The 13620-nt window shown below is 27.3% G+C and overlaps 4 protein-coding genes across 10 annotated transcripts in view; 1 reads left to right on the top strand and 3 right to left on the bottom strand.

Moving 5' to 3' along the window:
- Nucleotides 1–70: 70 nt before the first annotated feature.
- Nucleotides 71–3156, bottom strand: LOC106789511 (serine/threonine-protein kinase RIO1). Of its 2 annotated transcripts, XM_014753782.1 has the most exons (4): nt 2860–3156; nt 1711–2717; nt 1112–1629; nt 71–661 (listed from the first exon to the last, which is right to left on the bottom strand). In XM_014753782.1, exons 1-4 carry the CDS (start codon nt 2913–2915, stop codon nt 560–562), a joined length of 1683 nt encoding a protein of 560 aa, XP_014609268.1. In that variant the 5' UTR covers nt 2916–3156; the 3' UTR covers nt 71–559. The 2 variants fall into 2 exon arrangements, with proteins under 2 accessions (XP_014609268.1, XP_014609267.1); XM_014753781.1 differs by having other exon boundaries at nt 569–1629.
- Nucleotides 3157–3448: 292 nt separating this feature from the next.
- Nucleotides 3449–7210, top strand: LOC106789509 (dystrophin-related protein 2-like). 2 transcript variants are annotated; one of them, XM_014753776.1, is made up of 10 exons: nt 3449–3742; nt 3824–4031; nt 4092–4335; nt 4412–4523; nt 4618–4784; nt 4848–4963; nt 5039–5258; nt 5339–5660; nt 5765–6064; nt 6271–7210. In XM_014753776.1, exons 1-10 carry the CDS (start codon nt 3643–3645, stop codon nt 6390–6392), a joined length of 1911 nt encoding a protein of 636 aa, XP_014609262.1. In that variant the 5' UTR covers nt 3449–3642; the 3' UTR covers nt 6393–7210. The 2 variants fall into 2 exon arrangements, with proteins under 2 accessions (XP_014609262.1, XP_014609261.1); XM_014753775.1 differs by having other exon boundaries at nt 5036–5258.
- On the bottom strand, nt 6667–9907 carry LOC106789510 (glycerophosphodiester phosphodiesterase 1). 3 transcript variants are annotated; one of them, XM_014753777.1, is made up of 7 exons: nt 9646–9907; nt 9190–9309; nt 8707–9060; nt 8006–8181; nt 7723–7924; nt 7392–7621; nt 6667–7182 (listed from the first exon to the last, which is right to left on the bottom strand). In XM_014753777.1, exons 2-7 carry the CDS (start codon nt 9205–9207, stop codon nt 7044–7046), a joined length of 1119 nt encoding a protein of 372 aa, XP_014609263.1. In that variant the 5' UTR covers nt 9208–9309; nt 9646–9907; the 3' UTR covers nt 6667–7043. The 3 variants fall into 3 exon arrangements, with proteins under 3 accessions (XP_014609263.1, XP_014609265.1, XP_014609266.1); XM_014753779.1 differs by having other exon boundaries at nt 9670–9802; XM_014753780.1 differs by lacking the exon at nt 9646–9907 and adding an exon at nt 9392–9406.
- A 340-nt stretch (nt 9908–10247) lies between these two features.
- LOC106789503 (monoacylglycerol lipase ABHD12) overlaps nt 10248–13620 on the bottom strand; it is a 4208-nt gene continuing 835 nt past the window's right edge. The window contains exons 2-10 of one of the 3 annotated variants that reach the window (XM_014753763.1): nt 13175–13307; nt 12733–12851; nt 12541–12646; nt 12081–12280; nt 11870–12005; nt 11489–11606; nt 11249–11410; nt 11035–11162; nt 10248–10880 (exon numbers count right to left, since the gene is read on the bottom strand). In XM_014753763.1, the coding sequence (XP_014609249.1) occupies nt 10832–10880; nt 11035–11162; nt 11249–11410; nt 11489–11606; nt 11870–12005; nt 12081–12280; nt 12541–12646; nt 12733–12851; nt 13175–13245 (1089 nt within the window). In that variant the 5' untranslated portion in view covers nt 13246–13307 and the 3' untranslated portion in view covers nt 10248–10831. Of the gene's footprint in view, nt 10881–11034; nt 11163–11248; nt 11411–11488; nt 11607–11869; nt 12006–12080; nt 12281–12540; nt 12647–12732; nt 12852–13174; nt 13326–13620 lie in introns of all 3 variants that reach the window. The other 2 variants (XM_014753764.1, XM_014753766.1) reach the window with 2 other exon arrangements.

The raw sequence follows: 13620 nt of genomic DNA, 5'->3' as shown, positions 1-13620 counted from the left end.
TTTTTACAAAAAGGATTTTATTAATTTATTATGTTAAGTCGATAGGAATAAATAATTTTCGAAATATTAATGTTTTTACATTTACTTTATTTCAGCATATCATTCTATCGAGCTTAGTCAATTAAATTCATATATACAAATATAGATTATTGCATATTTATACATACTTATGACATTCGATAAAAAATAAATTACATTTTCACGCGTAATTTTTTACTTAAATTACGCAATAGCAGTATTGTAATATCGTAAATATAATCTGTAAAATTTTAATGCAACATATTTGAAACGATCTAATAGAAAATAAATTATATTGGAAGTCATTTACGTTATTAAAAAAATATGTGCTGTAATTATCTTTTTAAGTCGATTCTTTTTCTTTCAATTTTTCCTCATATTTTTTTTGTCTTTCTTCATTTAAACCAAATTTAAAAGAAATATATAATTAATTATAGCTTTTTACTGCACGTTACTGTTTGTTAATTTCTTGTTACTTAATCTTATTAATAAAATAAATTTTTCATTTATATCAGATGCAATATTGTTTCAATATATGTTTCTATTTCTTTTTAAGTATTTTTTCTTTTCTTTTCTTTACGTGCTTTTTGACTTTACTTTTCCTCTTCTCAGCTTGTTGTTCTTTGATAGCTTTTTTCCGAGCCTATAAAAACAAATTCATAAAAAAATGAACTCTTTGATTATGGTACGCTCAGAAATGAAACACGACACTAGCGTTTAGTCCGTCACTCAGTCAACAATATTAACATGTTGAGTGTGGAGCTGATTGTGCTCTATTTTCCGTTCAGGCTGCAAACGACGATCATTCGATGGGATATTCCGTTACATATTTAAAAAATCAGTACACACGAATCGTAGTAACAAATTGGTGATTTTCTTTTGTTTATACCGAATATACATTCTACTGAATTAATTGCGCCGTTCGCATAGTTCAAGCACACAATCGCACATTTGTCATTGCAATGTTGTGTTACTTTCTTATTTAATATTTAACCAGATACTTTACCGAATGATCGTCGCTTGTCGCCTGAACGGAAAGCAAAGCGAAATTATCTCCGCACTTAACGTGTAATAGATAAAATAAATAAATAACCTTTTTACTCTCCGGACTTTCATTACGAGGACGTGCGGAATTAGTAAATTTTTTTTCACTTTCTTTGCTATCGCTGTCTGAATCCACATTACTCGAACATATACTTTCATCATCACTACTGTCTCTTTCTTCTTCTTCTTCTTCTTTTCCGTTATTATCTGTGATACTTTTCTTAGATTTTTTGGTTATAACTTCAGGTATTTTATTAGGTTTGGACAAATCTGCTTTCAATCCTATTAATGTTTTATAAATCAAATCTTCTTTCTTTGTTTTAGCAAGTTTTATATCTCGTTCTACATCAATCACTTGATTTAATCTTTGTGGTATATAAGCTTGTTTGAAAACTTGCTCGTTTATTTCTTGTTCGGGATAACTTTCTTGATCTATTCTTTCATGTACTTGGCTTGACATTATATTTAAATACTCATCCATGTTATTTTCATTCACTGTTGGATCCGTTATGAAGTCAAACAATGCTTTTACAGACATTACGCATACGTCATTTTTCTTAAAATACTCTAAAAAAGAAATATAAATGATTACATTAATATTGGAATTAATTACAAAACATTTGACTTAGTATTTATTTCTAGACTAACCACTAATATTTGTACAATCTTTTCGAAGAAATTCGAGAGCCATAGGATGATCGTGTTCGACCGATTGAGATACATCTATTAGTACAAGAGATCCATCGCGATAGAGCATATTGTATTCACTTAAATCAGCATGAACTAATTTACATTTATGATACATTTGCCACATCATTTTGATGCATTCTGTATAAAGTTTTCTATACTTTGAAGCATTGATATCAGCATCTTTCAATTTAGGCGAAGGCCAACCATTGGTACCAATAAATTCCATTAATAATACATGACTACGTAATCTAATTGGTTTAGGAGCGTTTATACCTGCTTGGTTTATGCGTGTTAAATTTCTAACTTCTTTTTCAGCCCATGTCCTTACCATTTTGCGAGGATTATGACGACAATATCCATGCCGAAAACGAAATTCTCCAGTTACGTACTTATCGCGATCTTTGAAACGTAAAATAGAAGTTTTGTAAATTTTTATAGCAAATTCATTTCCGGTTTTAGATATCGCATGATAAACATTAGCTTCTTTTCCAGTTGAAATACAGCCATTTATTTCACCTATTATTCCTTGATTTAAGAATTTAAACAATATCATCTTAGTACGAGCATCCATAACTTGTTCGACTGTTGCTCGATCATGTTTATCTTTAGTTCTAATGCGATCCTTATTAATACGTTTGTCAGTTTCTATGAGAAAATTAGCAGCATGTCCTGGCAGTGATGGACCTTCATATTTTTCCATATTGATCTTATTAGAATAACGACGAAATAATTTATCATTTGGTTGATAATTAGATATCTTATTGGAAGCAGATTGTGCATTAATACTCCGTGCATTTACATTTTTGACTACATCTTTCCGATTATTTCCAGCATTATCTATATCCCAATAATAATTATCATCACTGAAATACTGTTCTTCGTCATCGCTTTGTGTTAACGTTAATTCTGCAATATCTTTGACCAGTGTGCATTGAAACAATGGTGCTCCTCTTGATTTAATCGATCTGTTCATAATTAATGAATATTAGAAGTAAATAATTATCAGGAAATTCTAAGTATATAATAATATAAAATCAAATATTAATATTTATCAATTTGAAGGTTATATATATCAAAAGTAAAATAAAATAATGAAAATTTACGTACGTTATTTCAGTTTCATCAGCATCACTAAATTGTCCTTCCTCATGTGTTTCGAACATGATAATAATATCAAACGTATTTATTAAGTAATTTGAAATTTAACTTACAATATTGCAATGTGCTAATATAATGTATAACTATAAAATAATTTTAAAAAGATTCTAATAACAAACGTTACTTATTTTATGCAGATTATATTTAAAAATGAATGAAATTAAGTTTAAAATTATATTTCTTCTATTGAATATTGTTAACTATTTCGTAATGTTACTTTTACAGTATATTAAAGCTATGTACAATGAAGCAAAGATGTTATATATATATATATATATCGTATTCATCGGATTGATTTCCAGCGCCACTCTCTTTATATTATTTATTCTATGACTTTTACGTAGGCGTTTTTTTGTTTACTTTCAACATTTAAAATATATCAAAGTATATGCACAACTGTATTATTGGATTAACTTAAAGTAAGTTATCTAATATTACGTTAATGTAAATTCAACTATTTTTCTAAAATGTTTATTTACATAAATTATATGTTTTTTTATACATTATAATGAAAATAAAAATACAGATGCATATATTTTGAATATTGTTTTATTTTATATTAAACTTGCTATATTAATTGCATTGATCTATGAAACAAAAGTAACAAAAAATGTATGCAATTTTGAATATAATATTAATTTAAAGTATGAAAACAATTACTTTAACAACAATATCAATTTGATGTACTCTCTCTCACAATTCAATTAGTTGAATACATTAAATATAATAGCAATGTTGGATACCATGCGTTCTGTAGAAGATTGTAACGCTATACGTTATGCTTCGTACAGAACTGCTGTTAAGATGCAAGTAATACACAGAGAACTTCAGAGTAAGTAGAATATTAAATAGAAAAAAGATTTGAACATCTTATGTGTAAATAATATATAATTATTTACTTTTGGTTCTTTAGTGCAACACGTACAGCTAGAATTAATAGCTGGTGTATTTGAACGTCACAGATTATCAATAACAGAAAATTCAGTAAACTTGGATCCAAACGAAATAGAAGACGTTCTCTCAGACATTTATTTTGCTGCTCGCAAAGAATCTAACTTTGACTTTGATATGGACCATGTAACTAAGCTTGCCGTTAATTATATTTTATGTACCTTCGACAAGTAAGTATTAATTAATATTGTTATAAGAATTGATATATTAAAAAGTATGAAATATTTTAGAAAAAACACTAGAAGTATTACAGTTTTTTCTGTTAAACTTGCTTTGATATTGATGAGCTGTGGAAGATTGCAAGAGAAGTACGGATATCTTTATCAGCAGTTGGCCGATCATAATGCTTGTCTCTCCCGAGCTGGTCTGCATACATTGTTAACTAACATATGTAAAATAACAGAAATGCTTGGAGAAAACATGACCTATGGATATCATCTTATTCAATTGCATATTGATAGTTGTTTTGAAAAGGTAATATATGATATTTCAATATTTTATTATAAAATGTAATTGATGTATACTTAATACTTTTATATTTCAATTGTAGTCTCAAGGATGTTTAGGAGTTACGGAATCTGAATTTGCTACATGGATTATGCAAGAACCACCTTTACTTGTTTGGATAACGACGTTCAATAGAATGAAATCTGCAGAAAACAGTGAGCATCGCGTATATTTTTAAAATAATGTTTTGCATACCTTTGTTCAACATAATATTTTCAAGAATTTGTATCAAACAATTTATTATTTCAGTTGTACATAATATTAAATGTTCTTCTTGTAAAATAACACCGGTGCAAGGACCAAAATACTCGTGCTTAAAGTGTACCGGCTATCATCAATGTCAAGAATGTTTTTTACTTGGTAAAACAACCAATAAACATAAATTAAAACATCCAATACGGGAGTATTGTGCGAAGGTATGTTATTTTTATTTATATCTTATAAAAATAAGAAATTTTATTAATATTTTTTTTTCGTAGACATCTAATCGCGAAGCAACAAAATTAATTATTGAATTAATTAGAAACAAACTGAGATTATGTCCTTCCAAAATGGTTATAATGAGCCCAGAAGAATTGCAACAAAGTGCTGTTAGGTTTGTTAATAAATTATAAATTTTTTTTGATAATGCTTATGTGCTTCCTCTATCTAATCGTTTATATTTCAGTAGCGTAACAAAGCAATCAGATTGCTCCACATTAAGAAGTACAATAAAAAGGAAAATTTTAAGTGATCCTCAAAAGGAATTGCAAAGCATTATAACACATTTGGAAGAAGAAAATAAACAACTTCAAATAGAATTACTTGATATTCAAGGAGCTAGAGCCGAAAGACTTCATCGTCATAGAGCTACTATCGAGTCCCAACTACAACGTTTAAAAATATTAAAAGTACACGATTATAATAAAAATTATTTTTTACAGGAATATTATGATAATCTATTAATAACGTTATTAAATTTATTTTTCAGAAATACTTATTTGCAGATCCTCCTTACGATCCTCCACAATTTATTAATCGTCTACAAAGCACGCCGATGCTTCCACTGACTGCAAGAGTCGCAGCTTTACCTTTAGAATTTGAATTAAGTCCGATAATACGTCAAGACACTCTAGAAAGACATTTGTCTAATGTAGCTGATAGGAACAAAAAACAAATCTCAAATAATTTCAATACATCGTTAGACAAAAATGATACGAATGGTCTTACTTGCATTGAAGAAGCTTCTACAAGTTCTACGTTTGTTAAAGCACCTAGTAGCACGTGTATAGAATTGAGCACATGGATTGGAGGTAAATAATGATTACTTTATAATAATAGCATGCACTTAAAATGTAATATAAAAATATATGCGATGCACGTTTTTATATTATTTTTACATCTGTGTTGTATTTAGGAAAACGATCGGAATTAAGTATACCCGACAGTGGCTTTTCTCAGTGGTTAAATAACGGAGATCCAAATTACAAAGACGATAGACAAACGAATAAACTTGTAATAGGAAATATTGCTTGTAATGAATCACCGATAACAATTTCCGATTCTCCCGTTGGACTTCAAAGAGACAATACACCTTCTTCTTTACAACGTCCTGATAAACATTCGCAACACAGTAGTTTACAAAATATTCAAGGAGATCTCAACGATATATTAGATAGATTGCAAAACATGGTTGCAAACGATTGTTTACTGGAAGGTAAGTAACGCTAAAACAGTTTTCGTTTGTTTTTAATTGTTATGCGACGACAGTAATTATTAGTATAGTTATAAAAATATCGTATATATTAAATATTATGAATAATTTATAAGAAAATTATATGTTATTTGTATTTCTACTCGTACTTCTGTTTTTTTTACATTTTATGATTGTTTTACAATAATAAGTATTCTTATTGCATACAGAGTCCTACGTTGTCAATGATAATTGCAAATTAAAGCGAGCAGCAACAGAAATGGAAGATCTGTTAACTGATCTTATTGAAGGCATGGAATCTCGTAGAACTAAACTCACTACTAACGTTTGAGAATTTTATAAGCAAAGAGCGGAATAAGACACTTTCCGCATGTCAATGATAATAATTATATTATTATTTTCCGTCCACGTTTGACTATGAAAAACGTAATAATATAAAATTTTTAAAATCAAGTGTAACCACCTTGTAAAAATAAATGAAACAGTAAAACGTTTTGATGAAAGATATATAAGAAAATTGTTGTATTGTAAATACATTTAAATTCAATTGAAATGCATTTAAATATACAAGATGGTATCACTTGAATTAAATTATAAAATATATATATGATTAGATTTTTGTATATTATCTGCAATAATCGAACGAAAAAAAAAATATTTTATACAATATTTGAATTTACTTTATGTAATATAAAAATTGTAAAGATTTAATTATTATAATTTACAAAAAACAAAACAAAAAAAGATTAAAATAATACTGAGCATATTTCCCAGTCTTGCATATAAAACGAAATGTCCTCCTTTAAGTTAAAAATGTAGCGATAAGTTAAAAAATGATGTACAAAATCATTTTCATCGATATACGATGAACAGACTAGAGTATCAAATATTATGCACTCTGTGCTAAAATTGTCAAATTGTAAGAATACAATATCGGTACTACATACATTTTGTTAAATACTGAATAAATATTAAAGTATTATTATACTTTTTCTGTTAACAACGTATCCGTCAAATACGTTATTTTAAGGAGCCTATAAAAGTGTAATTTCTCTGATGGCAAATTGACGGTCCATGCCATCACACGAATTCCTCGATTATGCCATTTTTCGATTACACGCCTAAAAAAAAAATTAATTGATTTTTAAATTCTTATATTTAATTAATTAACCCTTTGGATTGTAAACAGCACCTACAGACATTCAGTTTTATTTCTGAATGCTCTGCAGTCAAAAGGTTAACAACTATGCTGAGTATTATCTAAATGTTTAATACATGATTTCAATGTTCGATATCAACAATAAACTATTATAGATAAATGTGAACTTACAGATTAATTATATCCTTGTGTAAAAGAATAATAGATATTCCTACAATATAATAAATAAAACTTGGTAATGCCCATTCGTATAGAGCGTCCATTATACAAGCTGCCAAATGTTTAAATGGATTAACGAAACGCGATGGTCCTGATCCATTTATTCCTAAATAAGATTCTCTCGAGAAGTAATGTGGTCTCCAAGCTAAACTCGATACAATGCGTGGTTCTTTTCTTCTAATCTAAATTTTGTTTATAAGAACAAATAAATATATTCTTATTTTTGTTTTAAGGCAATTTTTTGCATTAATTTTTACGATATGTATAAATGTTAAACACGTACCAAATATACAATCACAGGATTAAAACTTGAAACAACTGCTTTTTTAAATAAATTTGGATTTTCTTTGTAAGCGTCTAATATCACTTGTATTATATCTAATCTCGTTTCCTTAATATCAATAATCACTCTCAAATCATTCTTCAAACATGTTTGTAATGCATCTTTGAATAATGCAATTTTTTCTCCCTCAGAAAATTTATTCCTTTGATGCAAACAAAAAATAAACTACATTATGAATAAAAGAAACAAAAATATTGTAGAATAATCAGATTATATTAAATACCTAAGTGGATGATTATATGTGATATCTAATTCCTTCAATTGATCCCAGGTCATTTCACTAACTACACCCTTTTGACCCGTAAGTCTTTCGATATTGGCATCGTGAAATACTATTGGAATGTTATCTTTTGTGAGAGTTAAATCGAGTTCAACTGCAGTACATCCTTTATCTTTACTCTGTGAAATAACAAATATAATTAAGAATTTACATTAAATAGTATAAATATAAAAAAGATATATTAAATTTTTTAATTATAGTAAAACAAAATATTTTTGTTAGCCATACGAAGTAATTGGAGTATTTCGTTCTCTTTTAATATAAGTATGGTTAATAGTTATAGTATTGAAAAAGTTATATAAATATTTAAAACATTACAACTACTCGATTAGTATTTGTTTTCAAGCCACACCAGAGCAAGCAACTGTTTATTTTATTAAACAAACGATATAAAAAGGATTACAAATAAACACAATGTTAAAAATGCTTTAAAAATTCATCAAATGAAGAAAATAATAACTTAAGCCATCAATGTATTAATAAAATTTGAATATATAAATTAATAGTGCATATATATATAACAATATTAGAATTCTAACATTTGGAATATTTTGTACAATTTATCTTTGTGTGTCGTATCCCTATAAATATGACGAAAATGAATGTAATGAAAGAAAAAAATTCATTAAATCATATAATTTTACATTTTGAAAAGCCGACAAGCTGTTCTCAGGGTAATCATATCCTCCACCACGATGAGCTACAACAGACATGCAATATCGTTCTCCATCACCCTGGTTGTCAGTCGTATGTATTTCCTTTCCTATGAAAAAGGGATTCACACCGAGTACTTCATTCACAATACTTGCACGTGGAGGTGGAACTCGGACTAGTTTCAATCCAATCAATATGATCAAAGAACCCCAAAAAATCCAAGGTATACGGAAACTGTATAAAATGCTCACTAACACGGTCCACGTTGCTTCCAGTAATATCCACAATAAAGCACTATTTAAAATTAGTTCGACAGTCCCATGCATCTTTAGAAATATAATAATCTGTAGAATATTTTAACTTTATGTTACCGTTACTTTTGTAATATCAAAAATATGTGTGCGTTATACTAAATGTATATATATTCTAATTTTAGTCTTGTGTCATTTAATAATGTCTCATTGCATAATTACGCAAATTCGATGATTCATACGCTTCGTAATATACGCATTATGTGTAAAAAGTATTTGTCGTCTTAGGCCAATTTTAATATTTATTTAACTACACAATATATGCCATCCTGTTTAGTAAGCCTGTAATCATAAAAATAACTTCTTGTTTCAAAATATTAAATATCAATTTGTAAATGTAATTAAAATTTAATTGTCTTAATACATAGAATTAATATCAATCATGTTATCAATTTTTAAATTTTGTAAACAATCAAGAAGAAAGATTAAAGGCGTGACATATAATAACACAACTAAATCGAACTAATTATTGATTAACCACATTTGCGTATACACTTGTCGATCAATAAATGATTGATCTTAATAATGGTCATGATTATATATTAAAGTATTTTAAAAATAAATTAATCATTTTCAATATGGAATCGAGTACTCCGAAAAGCATCGCGTCAAACTTACGCTATTATCAAAGGAAATATTTACTTTGACCCTTATCAATAGATTTGTAACTTGAGTACAGATAAACTTCCTTTATAAGAATCATATGACACAAACTAGAGCAAATAGTAGTTTATGTAGGTGCATTAGATTCTATCCAATCATTAATATACATTTTTATAACTTCCATTATATAATTTGACTAAATTATTTAAATATTATATATATATATGTATATACACAACAAAACGTTTGAATATGTTATGAAAAATAATAACTCTACTAAAAATAATATAAATCGACCGTTACGTTCAACGTCATTGTGACAGCATCTTAACGTTTCGTTGAAAAGAAGCTTTAAGGTTGCTGTTCTCTACCCATATTTAACAATGTCAAAAACAAGGGTTTATGCCAACGGTGAACGTTTTGATAATTCTTAAGATTTTAACGAACAAGATCTCATTTATAAGATGAAAGTTCGAATGAGGAGGCAGGTTTTTCGAATTTTAAAAAAAGATTTATTTTCTGTTAAAACTACTTTAACAAATACTGTTTTTTTTTAAAGCTATAATTGAAATTAAAATAAATTCAAACAAAACTCCTGTTGAATTTTATTTGATATAATATTTATATTTTTTTGCTACAATAAAACTACAAGTACATAATCATGTTGAATATAAGTATATATTATAGGAATCAATTATACTCTGCTTGAGATTATATTAAAACAAAAGAGAGAGAAAAAAAAATTCTACTGCTCGATGAATAAAATAAAGACAATACATAAAATGATATATTCTAGTTAATAATATAACTATCACAGTATTAATTATGTTTGCGATTTCATCTTATTTTTTTTTGCATGAATAACGTTGAGCCTGTACACTAAACTTATGTTAACACGAGAAAGCTACTTTGCATTGAGACATATAGAAAAATAAATTTCCGTATTACTTAGAAACCGCACGTTTTAATATTTTGTAATAAATTTATAACCGATGTAATGAATTGTTTTTGTTGTTTACATAATTATATTCATGCTTGTAAATGAATATTTTGCAAATAGAATGTCTTACGATTAGTGCATAAATGTTATTAATACTTTTTTTTGTAATGTTAATCAATCATATGGCATTCATTTTATCAATGTACAAAATACCAAGTAAAATATTCATCAGGAATATTGCACAGCAATTCTGTCGATGGATTAAATATTTTCTTCAGTCTTGTTTGTCTGTAACTTTGTTACAAATGACCTAAAAACAAAATGTGACAATGATACTGTGTCTGATGTAAGAAAACATTTTGTATTTGCAGGCACTGTTTGCAGTCAAAGGGTTAAAAGTGTATTTTATATTTTTAAATATAATTATAAGAATAATTCAAATGATATTTATTTTATGTACTTACTCAATTATGTTTGGTAATGCCTTATATCGACAAATATAGTTATGTCCAAATCCATATGATGCATCTATTCGAAACATCTTGATTTGATTCGTATCATTGTTATGATATTTCAATCCTGCTTTGTATAACTAAAAGATATATATATATAGTATAGTAATATATATTAATTAACTATTTCAGTACTTCCTCTGTCATGTATATAATATAAATATACCTTTTCACCCAAATAAAATGGAATAACATTATCATCTTCGGCATGTAATATCACAATAGGACAAGTAACATTTTCAATGTGTTTGTCCGATTCAAACCGTAAACCATTATGATAGAAAGGCTCAACAATTAGCCAATGGAACCATGGTAAATGTTTAAACATCTATATTAAAATAAATAAAAAATTAGAAATTAATAAAATGACGAAGCTTATTTTTAAAAATATATAAATAAACAAGACCTGGGCAAATGGATGTTCACTTATTTCATCAACGATATTATTGAAAGGTGATTCGAGTATCAAACCTGTAGGTGTTACATCCATAGCAGATAATAATGCTAATGCATGTGTTGACACCCTATACTCAAAGAATTCATATTACAATATTTTATACATAAAAATAGTAAACATATATTTTAAAATAATTAACAAGTCGACTGCAACATTAATAATTCGTAACTGGCATTTGCTTTTTCAAACGAGCAACAAGGGTCATCCATTACTGACGCTACTACATTATTTTATATTTTATCTTAGAAGTGTGACTTCTACGACAAAATATATAAAACGTGCATGGCAGTCAAAGTGTTAACATATTACAAACAATGTTTCGATTCTTACCCAGTACCCAAAGAATGTCCCCAAACAAAAACAGGCGCGGTACCATTAACTTTAGCCATTACCCATTTAATAATATATTTAGTATCATTGATAATACCTATTTCTGAAAGATCTGCTTCATCGCTATCTCCGTAACCTAAATATCATATTTTTTAAGATTATACATTATTAAATGAATCAGAGAATAAATTTAAAAAATCTTTACACTTACTTCTGTAATCGAAGCATATAACATGATAATCCAAATGTTGGAAAAGTTTATAAAGTTCTAATCTGTGTCTGCTTGCTCTGTTTCCACTATTTCCATGCATATATAAAAAAACTGGCTTATTACTGTCATACAATGAAGCTTCAAACGCTTCGTTCGTTCCAACAAAAGAATCATTTGTTAAAGATTGTGGCAATATATGCCTGAAAACAATTATACAATGATGTAAATACATGTAAATATAAAAATAACATTAATTATCCGACACGTTAAGCATCAAGCTTCCTTTTATTGAGCTTTTCATTTAAACCAGAATGATCTATCGATCATTAATGACCTGCGTAACTTGAATAGAAAGTCGAAAGTCGAAAGTGTAAATTAGATATAATTAATAATAGATTTCTAATAGATTTTTAATAGTTTCTAATAATTTTGTAATAATTAGATTTCTCATATTATTTACCATACTCCTAATTTAACATGTTCATCGGTATGCAAGTAAAAATTCCTAACTCCCTTCAAGCCAAGATCCTCTGGCTTTGAAAAATCTGTGTTAAGTGGCCAATGTACTAAAAAATCAAATTTATTTTATTATTTACAGAATAAGTAATAGATTTGTTGGTATCGGTGATTTATTAAAAGACAAACCACTTACCAAAATTTAAGAAAAGTATTTTTCTTTGTACTGTGTAAGAGTAATGAAATATGAGTGGTAGTATACCAAATAAAATGATATATGTTACAATAGATATTTTTATAATCCACCATAAACATCTGAAACGTATATAGATTTTATTAACAAAATTATAAATGCATACATATGACATTTGTGAATAAAATGAAATGAAAAATATTATTAAAAATGATATAATTACATCTATTTATAGTATATACTTATATGTTATACTCCAAGTTGGAATAAATATGTTGGGAAAGCGTTATAATAAATTAAGGTTGTTAGGATTATTAGACGATTTGATTAGCCATAAATAATTCTCGAGCAATACAGAAAAAAAAGAAGAGAACAATTAAACATTTGATACCAGAGAATAATTAACCACAGTTTTTGATTGATTGATTTCAACAAAGCAACTTACATTCCTGTGTACCAAATATTAAGGATGATGAATGGTATCACCGCTGCTAAGAGTAGATAAGTCGATCGCATTGTTTGTTTGTTTGTTTGTTTGTTAGTAGCTACCAAAGCTTAAGAATTCCTTTTCACAAGTCCTTTTGTGATGTAAAATACTTTTAGTTAGCAAAAAGATTTAAAGGAAGTTATTTATTATTTATTAAAGCATATTTTTTTTATGGAATGTGTTAACAATCAACGTGTTATCAATTAATATATCAAATAGATGTATTTTAATAGTATTTTATGAATAGATATTAATATTTATGACTCTACAAAGAAATAATCTGATAGGTATTTTGTTAGAGTTTTATTCCACAAGTTTACATTGCAGAGATAGTAAAAGTAATTGCATAATCTCTCTATTTTTTAATTTAAAAATTTTCCTCTAATATATAAATCAAACATAAT

The sequence above is a fragment of the Polistes canadensis genome, unplaced genomic scaffold, assembly GCF_001313835.1.
Source record: "Polistes canadensis isolate GaletaPanama2010 unplaced genomic scaffold, ASM131383v1 scaffold_187, whole genome shotgun sequence".
NCBI lineage: Eukaryota > Metazoa > Arthropoda > Insecta > Hymenoptera > Vespidae > Polistes > Polistes canadensis.
Note: the sequence above shows the minus strand (reverse complement) of the source record. Positions and strands in the feature narration are given on the sequence as shown.

Excerpts from the sequence above, each read along its gene's own strand:
- LOC106789510 (XM_014753777.1), bottom strand. Across the intron at positions 7,622-7,722 it reads ATCCTGTGATTGTATATTTG|ATTAGAAGAAAAGAACCACG; the intron begins GTACGTGTTTAA and ends AACAAAATTTAG. Across the intron at positions 7,183-7,391 it reads CACAAGGATATAATTAATCT|GCGTGTAATCGAAAAATGGC; the intron begins GTAAGTTCACAT and ends TTTTTTTTTTAG.
- LOC106789509 (XM_014753775.1), top strand. The coding sequence starts at position 3,643 with ATGTTGGATACCATGCGTTCTGTAGAAGATTGTAACGCTATACGTTAT. Across the intron at positions 4,785-4,847 it reads TACGGGAGTATTGTGCGAAG|ACATCTAATCGCGAAGCAAC; the intron begins GTATGTTATTTT and ends TTTTTTTCGTAG. Across the intron at positions 5,661-5,764 it reads ATTGAGCACATGGATTGGAG|GAAAACGATCGGAATTAAGT; the intron begins GTAAATAATGAT and ends TGTTGTATTTAG.
- LOC106789511 (XM_014753781.1), bottom strand. The coding sequence starts at position 2,915 with ATGTTCGAAACACATGAGGAAGGACAATTTAGTGATGCTGATGAAACT. Across the intron at positions 2,718-2,859 it reads GCTGATGAAACTGAAATAAC|ATCGATTAAATCAAGAGGAG; the intron begins GTACGTAAATTT and ends AATTATGAACAG. Across the intron at positions 1,630-1,710 it reads AGATTGTACAAATATTAGTG|AGTATTTTAAGAAAAATGAC; the intron begins GTTAGTCTAGAA and ends TTTCTTTTTTAG.